Source organism: Chelonoidis abingdonii, chromosome 4 (genome assembly GCF_003597395.2).
Source record: "Chelonoidis abingdonii isolate Lonesome George chromosome 4, CheloAbing_2.0, whole genome shotgun sequence".
Lineage (NCBI taxonomy): Eukaryota > Metazoa > Chordata > Testudines > Testudinidae > Chelonoidis > Chelonoidis abingdonii.
In genome coordinates, this window is record NC_133772.1 from 55,015,798 (window position 1) to 55,025,007 (window position 9,210).

At 38.5% G+C, this 9,210-nt stretch overlaps 1 protein-coding gene across 1 annotated transcript in view; it reads left to right on the forward strand.

Annotated features, from left to right (window-relative positions):
- The window catches only part of MICAL2 (microtubule associated monooxygenase, calponin and LIM domain containing 2), a 190,145-nt gene that overhangs the window by 169,934 nt on the left and 11,001 nt on the right, over positions 1-9,210 (forward strand). The window contains exons 31-32 of the mRNA XM_075065182.1: positions 1,408-1,500; positions 3,879-3,972. Of these exons, the coding sequence (XP_074921283.1) occupies positions 1,408-1,500; positions 3,879-3,972 (187 nt within the window). The remainder of the gene's footprint in view (positions 1-1,407; positions 1,501-3,878; positions 3,973-9,210) is intronic.

Genomic DNA, 9,210 nt, shown 5'->3' on the forward strand with positions numbered 1-9,210 from the left:
GGAGAAAGAACCAGAAAAAGAAAATGAAATAGAAAAAATAGTGGATTAAATGAAATACAGAAAACATATAGGTGAAAAAGAACAAAGAAAACAAATACAGACATGAATTGAACAGGAATGAGTTTCAAGAATTCAAACAGCAGCAGGCACAAAGGGACAAGACTAGCACTAACATATGTCAGGTTGAATACGGTGTAATTGACAAACTATAGCACAAACCAGTGGCAGGGACTGGCATTTCTTGCCTTATTTTGAGTCACATCCACTATTAAATGTATCAATTCATCTCAGATGGCGCCCAGTGCAAGTTTACATACCAGTTTTGCCGGTATCTTACAGGTGTTCCCATTCTCCACTGACAAAACTGAAGAGAAACTGAAATGTAGCATTCTGAGAGAACTGGCTTCTACACTTCTATTGTCTTGTCTATTATTCTCTTATTTCCTGTCTGTCTTTTTCCTTGAGTGGGAAATCATGACTGGTCTTGAAACATTTTCAGATCATATAAGTGAGGAACAAGATTAAACAGTGCATGCCACTTCATCTATGAACCCTGTAACAATTGCTTTGTTGTACTATTTGGAGGGCATTGTAGTGGTCAGTGATTTGTGTCCATAAAAATGTTCCCATTGCAACATACCTGTAACTTGAAAAATGAAGGGTGTTGGTTATCACCAGGAAGAGAGGGGACAGAAAAGAAAAGGATGCTCTTTAATGGCAATAATTAAGCTGCTTTTGGAGAAGACAAACATTATCTGGTTTCAGATGCTAACCTGATTGTAGCATTGCTTCAAACTACATCAATCTTGTTACATTACAAGCTGCCCAAAGTGAACTGCTGTTGTATAATATGATTGACTTCAGAATTGCATCAGAGTTGATTAATAAACAGAGGGCCAGATCCTCTTCTGGTATAAATTGGCATAGCTCCATGGACTTCAGTGGAGCCACACTAGCTGGGGATCTAGCCCAGTGGTTTTTGGAAAGCATATTTTTACATATAATATAAAATTTTAACAAACAAAGAAATGATTATTTACAGAAAGGAACTGAGTATTTAGTGACTGTTTGGATACAGTAAAAAATAGGTCATGTTTTTCATAGGAAGCTGGTACTTTCTGTTCTCTGGTAACCATGATGTTCACAGAAGTTCTTGTGAGATGTGTGGTCATAGGTGTGTAGTTGTGTAGCTCTATTGATTCAATTTTCCCTTCATTGACAGAAATAGCTAATGCTTAACTAGGGATGCAGTGAGGGTCTTTCTGATAATGTCTTAATGGCTGAGAATAAACCTAGCTGAGTGAATCTAAAACTACTTAACATTTGTAGCTGGCAAAAGTCTCTGAAAATCTAAGATGACTAAGTACAGGGTATTGATTACCTTTTTTTCTCCCCTTACTCTTGTAGGCAAAAAGAACCCTTAGAAGAAGGAGAAAACTAGAAAAGGAAACAAAGCAACTGGTTAAACAAGAGGAGCTGAAAAGACTTCATAAAGCCCAGGTGACAAAGTAAAACTGAGCTCATGTCACACTTTCGGGTATTTTGTGGGTGGGGGAGAACAGAGGGTGATGAGGGATGGGGGTGGAGTATGTAGTGTGAGGATATTTGTCCTTTTAAAAAATTTTGTGAGCCCTCTAGTGATGCTTACTGTGTTTTATGTTGCAGAAGCTCTCGGAAAGCAGTCAGAGCAGCAAGATGTACGCAGCTAGCCCTGCATGTTTAGCTATAGTTAGTAAAGATGATTTATTTGGAAGCCAGCTGTAGCTTCTTCATACTATTTTTATGTCATATAAAAAGCAAAAGATGTATGAACCTCTAACTCAGGAATACAGTGGACTAGAGTGTGACTGCAAAGACCAGTGAAATTGAAATAAAAAGGGTCTGCAAGTGAACTGCTAATTTAGAAAGGATAAAAAGGGATACTACCCTATTACTATACACTAGAGAGGATTAGGAAAAACAAATTATTTTTTCTGTGCCTCAGTTCCCCTACCTGTACAATGGGAATATTAATTCTTCCTTTGTTAATTGTGCAATAACATGGCCCTCTGTAAAGGCTCTTTCTCCAGACAAAGCAGAAGGAACTCTAGATTCTGTCCGTGGTGACTCATACAGTTGTGCACTTGACCTTCTCCTGTTACAAGTATCTGTCATGCAGTGTTTTGTGAGCACACTTCTCAATGCATTGATCTCAAATGGTGTCTGATTCTAATGTGCCAAAATCACAGGTCATAGTTAACTCCCTTAACACATCTACATATGAGTTGCATTCTCTGTCTGAATTTGCATTGTTCAGGTATTACAGGCTAGGTTTTCAAAAGTGCTCAGCTCCCATTTTGGCTCCTAAATGAACTTTTCAATGGGATCTGCTGGGTGCTAAATTCTGACTCTACAAATTTGTGGAGCATCAAAAGCCACTTTTGCCTGTTCAGACATACCTTTCTTTGAGGCAGGGACTGTCTCTTACTACATGTTCGTACAGTCTCTGTTTCAGTTGGGGCCTCTAGGTGTTACTGTAATACAAAGAGTAAATATGTATATATAATTAGCATGTGCATTTGGAGGGGGAGGGATAGCTCAGTGGTTTGAGCATTGACCTGCTAAACCCAGGGTTGTGAGTTCAATCTTTGAGAAGGACACTTAGGGATCTGGGGCAAAAATCAGTACTTGGTCCTGCTAGTGAAGGCAGGGGTCTGGACTCGATGACCTTTCAAGATCCCTTCCAGCTCTAGGAGATAATAATAATATATATATACACACACACACTATATAATGAGAAGTGAAATTGAGATCTCTGGAATTTTTAAAGTGTCTCTTCTGCTGATTTATTGTACTTTAAATGAATAGATATTTTGCACTTGAACTCGTTACATTTTTCTCTATATTTTACATAGAACCTATTACATTTTCTTTATATTTTAGAAAGTATTAGACTGATCATTACTGAGAAATCAGTGACAAAATAGAAGTAACTACAAAAGAAGAAAATCCACATGCGCTTAATATATTTTTTGTAAAAAATGAAATAGTAAAAATGAAACTAGACAAGTAAACAAAATCCCTGGGAGGTGGGGACACATTGTAAGTGTCTTCCCTTATTTTATGGCGGTACAGTAATAAACATTTTCGGAAAGTGCCCAGTGATTTTGGGTGCCCAACTTTGGACACCGTGACAGGACCTGAATTTAAGGAAATACGAGGCACCTACCGTGGCCCTTTAAAGGTGTGTCAGATTGGGCAATGGATGCTTTTGAAAATAGTTGGCCTACAATATGACCGTACCTTCTAAACATGTCTAAGTCAGTTCATCTGAGGGTAACCTGTGTAGTGCCAATTAATTGGAATTCTGGAGCTATATGCCCTTTTCTTTTCCATATCAAAAGGCTATATGAGAAGAAAAAATAGCTGAACTATGCTGCTCAGTTCAGAATAGTAGACAAATCCTGTAAGTTATTTTAGGTACCAATATAGCTCCCATTACCATAGTGTCTGAGTGCCTCATAATCTTTAATGTATTTACCTTCACAGCAGCCCTGTGAAGTAGGGAGCTGCTGTTATCCCCATTTTACAGATGGGGAACTGAGGCACAGCAAGACAAAGGGCCAGATTTTTAAATGTACATAAGCACTTAAAGATGCAGATAGACGCTTAGTGGGATTTTTCAAAAGTGCTTTCAAAAATCCCACGCGGTGCCTATATATCGATGGTAAATCTGGCCCTCGGCAACTTACCCAAGATCACACTGGAAAACTTTTACAGTAACGGGACCTGAACGTGGGTCTCCCAAGTCCTAGGTTAGTGCCCAAACCATGGGCCGTCCTTCCTTTCTGTATTTTAAAGCTGTATTTTTATCTTTTATCATCTTTATAATTCTGCAGGCTATACAGCGCCAACTGGAAGAAGTGGAGGAAAGACAGAGGGCCCTAGAGATAAATGGTGTTAAACTGGAGAGGGAACTGCGAGGAGAATCAGGTAAGTGGGGCAAGTAATTTGTGATTATTCAGTGCCTCTTTAAAAGCAGAGCAGGTTTTACAACTCTTTTAAAAGTACAGGTGGTTGGAAAATTTTCCCTGAAACAAGAAATGAGAGAGAAAATTCATCTATTTTTTTCTATTTGCCAAGCAGCTTTAGATGTTATCAGTTATGAATTTGTAACTACTGGAACTTGAAGTTGTGATCTACTTCCCTCCCATTGTTTAAAATCCTGAGCCTTATTTCATCTACACTACAGAATCAGTGATGTTTCTAGGTCCAGTAACTCAGTTACCAAGCCAGCAGCCTATGCTTAGTAACAAGGTCCTTAACAGCTTCTCTCTGAGTGTCAATAATATGATTGCAGTCAGTGACTGAACTGTGGAAATAGCTCAGACAAGCTATATAAAAGGGCAGTGCGTAGTGAGACAGATCTGAACTATGAAATGCTGTTTTCTTATGGACAGGAGATAATTGGGATTTTTCCGTGCTCCAATGAAAGGTTAGGTTTTAATTAGTCTTGACCCAGCTGTGGAGGGGAGTTAGAGGATATAAGGTCTCCCCTACATGTCTACATAAGGACTATTCACATTACAGTTCATGCCACAGAAGAGTGAGGTGCAGATTGATAGATTTTTAAGACCAGAAGGAACCATTAGATCATTTAGTCTGATTTCCCTGACCGTGCCTAACGTGATGTCTTTCCCTTCTGCCACATGCACTATTGGACAGGGAGAAGGAGGGGAAAGTGGACAGTGGAAGGGAAGAGTTGAGAGTTAGTAGAGCCATAATGCTGCCTTCCCCAGCGTGAAGACCGTGCACAAGTGGCTGGGTGCAAGGGGGGAAGCAAGCTACACCTCAGAAGAGGGTGACACGACTTCCCCCCAGAGCAAGGAGAACAAGAGGGACTGTGCCTCTTGGAGACGCAGCTGTTCTCATACCTCCCTCTGTGGTCAGCACAGCTCAACGCCACCCTTTTCTAAGGGATGAAATTTCAAGACCTAATCTAACCTTAAAGGGTTTGTTTGTTTTTTTAAATAAAACATGAACATAAATGGCTGCCCTGATCCAATCTACCCTCTGAGGAGGTTTGAAAGCTATTTTAGATGTAAAAGGTTGTCTGAAAGCCAACAGTCATATTGTAAATCTGCTTTTTATATTCTTCCTTTTTACAAGCCAAAATTCCTAAATCACTAGTGTGATTTTGTGCCAGGGAGTTAACGGTTTTTTTTTTTTTTTGATGCAACATCCAACACTTGGAAAATGTTGTTTTTATGCTTAGCTGCATAGTATGGTAAAGTCTCTGTACTTTTTTAGTACTGTATTACAAAATCACCGTAATAGCAGCAAAACCATAAGGTTTTTATTCTCTCTGTGGGGGAGAATAAACTCCATCACTGTAGTGCACAAACACTGAAGTAAAGAATTGGCTCTAGTAGATGTTTGCCCAAGTAAAAACTGTAAGGTCTTCAGTATTTACCCCACTGGTTTATAAAACAAAAATGGCATACAACTGATCGAACTAATCTATTTCAAATGTTATTTAAAAGGCTAATGTCAATTCATCTGTTAACTTACAAAATAAAGATTTATAAGATGGAACCGATCTTATTGTCTTTTTGAAAGGAGAATCCCCAAAGGGTTTTTAGTGTTAGGCCTGGTCTGCACTTAAAAAGTAGATCATTTTACTTAGCCATGTCATGCAGGGTTGTGAAAATTTTTGTCCCTGTGTAGCTTAGTTGGGTAGACCTCTCCCTTCCCCCACCCCTGGGTAGACATGGCTAAGTCGATGGAACAATTCTGTCAACTTAACTACCTCCTCTCGGAGAGATTGATTATCTACATCAATGGAGAAAAACCCTCCTGCTAATGTAGGAAGTGTCTACCCTATGGCGCTAGAGTGGTACAGCAACAGTGCAATCGCTGTGTCGTTGTAACAGCTGTAATGTAGACATACCCTTAGTTATAGGGGAAAAAAGCAATGCTCTTCTCTCTAGGTCTCTGAAAATATGGAAGATCAAAACTCTTCTAACTATAGGGAAACAGGGATACATGCAGAATACCAGAATGGATGGCCCAGAGCCACCTTTTGTTCCCATTATTTTTACAATCACATTTTCTAAAGAAAGCTCATCTGCTAAGAGATTGATGCTCCTCATTCCCTTTTCATCCTTAGTAATTTAATTCCTTTCATTAAGATTAGAGTGCTATTTTTTTCTCCCTGTTGATTGTTTTCATGTGGGTGGCCAGCTACAGATGCAGGCAGATAGGAAAAGGGGTGAGGACTGTTCTGTTTGAATACCTCTTATTGTGTACAATTTCAGGCTGAAATTCTCCAAACTAGACATCAAAATGTTAATGTTTTGTTGCTTGTAATAACATTTGTGTAACAGTGCCGGATTCAGACAGATAATATTCCGTTCATCCTTTTAAAAATGTGCATTATTGTTTAATGAATGACCAGTGTTTATTAGGTTAAGTTGTATTTAAGTAGGTCTGTGCTTATGTAGCTCAAGTGATTTAATAGGTATTATTAAGGTAATTAGAAAATGATCACAGTTAAGCAATAATATTGAGCTGCAAAGGTTGTGAATAACCGCATTTAGAGACAGGCCTGCAAACACTAGTCTTCAGTGACATTTATGCAACTCTCCGCTAATAATTATATGAGCATGGAATGAAAGGCTCTTTTGTTAGTGGGAGTTATTCATTAGCTACTGAACTGAATTAGAAGAGAACATGCGTGGGTGTGAAACAAACTGCCATGAAGATTGATGAACAAAATGAGGTTTTGATGATCATGTAATTGTAGTGACAATAATTCATACATTTAAAGAAAAATAAGAAATAATCAATACTATGAATAATTTTTAGTGGTTTTCCCCCTTCATTTACTTTTTTCTGTGCTAAATACCAAAGAATAAATCATTAATGTACTGCTGCTTTGTTTTCTAGTGACATTTGTGTGGGTTTATAGAGATCTTTTGCTTACAACAAAATTCAGTAATATAGGGTTTGAACCACATTTTCAATTGAAATTTGTATAACTCAAATGTTAAACAAGTTGTGAAGGTTGCTAGTAAAAAAAAATCCGTGCTGAGGAAGCACCATTAGTCGCTCCATATTTCAGTACATCAGTGAATAGCTTTCTGTAGGCTTGTGCTTTTATAGATAGTGTACTCAGGGTTTGTTTGCACTGCTTTTTGGAAAAGGGAAGTATTTAAAACTGTAAACAGAGTCAGAAATATTAGACCCTTTGAAAGCATGTGTGGACAGGAATACATTTTTCCCAAAAGAACAAGTGGAAGAAGTTGAAGGAAGAGCCTGCTTATTCTCCAACCTTTTGTCTGCAGAAAGATGCTAAGGTGGCAGGGAATTGAAAGTTTGAGAACCATGTTTAGTAAATGCTGTTTTTAAATAGGCCATCTTAAAGTTGTTATTGTAATAGAAAGAAAAGGACATCATAATTTATAATGGAGCCTCAAATGAAAGGAATTTGGATAAATAAAAAGCCACCTTTTTTGCAAAAAAAAATAATTTTTTTTACAAAAAGACAACATGGCTCAATAAACAAACACAGGAACTGGCATCCAGTTGACCCTAACAACTTCCCTATCTCATTTGGGTATTGTGGGGATTACTTAGTTTCTTGTATTGTTCTTGGAAGATATAAACCGTGCAAGTTAAGTAACTATTGGCATTATTATTAATGATAAATCAGTAGAGAAGTTCAGTGAGTAAATGCAATGCAGCCTTCAGGACACAAGAGGGCACTCTGTAGGGCAGAGGGAAAAAAAACAAAAAGCTACCATTATTACAGCTACAGTAGGTGCTTTTGCTAGAATAAAAGCCATTTTGGCAAATCACATTGCTGTTTGCTTACTTCAGTTGAAATACAACTCAAATCTTTTATTAGAGGGAGAAACTGATATTTCATACTATAAGCATGGAAATATTTAAAAAGCAATATTTTTCCAAAATAAAAATATAGCGTAATTGGCAGAGATGGAGGAAGGACAGAGTGTTTACACAAGTGCGGTACATATGCACATCTGTGAAAACAGATTCTCTTGCTAGCAATAAAATAAATGCTCTATTCAAATTTCATTTATAAGAACGATGGGGTAAGTGTGTAGTCTAGGTTAAATTCTGGCTGCATTTCTGGGGTGTGTGTGTGTGTGTGTGTGTGTGTGTGTGTAAAAATCCTGCTACATACAGGCATTTAAACTAGACATGTCCCCATTAGAGCTGGTTGGAAAAATTCCAACAGAACTTTTTTTGTCTGAATTTACTGATTCATCCAAATCTATTGACTTTGAAAAAGTTCTGCTGGAACCCAGGAATGGCTGAACTGGAATTGTGCCTCATTTTGTGCCAGCTCACCTGCTCAGCGTCTCAGTATCCTGCCTGTCAGACTGCCTCAAAGTCGGGGGACCCCAGGGGCTGCTAGAGTCCATGACACCAGAACAGCCTACCAGGCAGACTGCCCCAGAACCAGGATTCCATTCCATTTTGTGGAGAATTTTTAATTGTTTGGTTACATTCCAAATTGAATGAATCCATATTTCAAAATATCAAAATCCTCTGGGAAATTGAATTACCTTTCTCCACATAGTTCTAGACATCATATACTTGTACCTTGCTATTCCAGTTAGACAGCTTTGGCTTTCGGGAATGATGATGCCTAACCAAGATGACAGATTTCTATAAGTACACAAATTTAGCTTCATCATATTTTCAAATTGAAAAAGTGGGAGACAATGCCATTATCTGTTGTGCTGCTGCTCCTGGACCATGTTACCTGGTGTGTTACCTCTGTCTTTCGCCTTCCAGATTGTCTATACTTATTCCTTTTCTCAGGTTGTTCTAACCTAGTTTAATGACACCCTTGACAGGTCACCTCTTTGAGGTCTGACCCAGGGACTTCTAAAAACACTTGTCCCTAATTGCTTGAACTAAAGACCCAAGTCCATTAGTTAGAGGCAGTAGCAGTCCAGCCACTAGAAAGGGACAAAAAGCCACCCTGCGTTAGCATGTGTTGTATTAGGCCACGTCTACACTACGGGATAATATCGAATTAGCTAAAATCAGTTTTATAAAACTGATATTATAAATTCAATTTCATGTGGCCACACTAGGCACAGTAATTCGGCGTTGTGCGTCCGTGGTCCGAGGCTAACGTCGATTTCTGAAGCGTTGCATTGTGGGTAGCTCTTCTGTAACTATCCCATAGTTCCC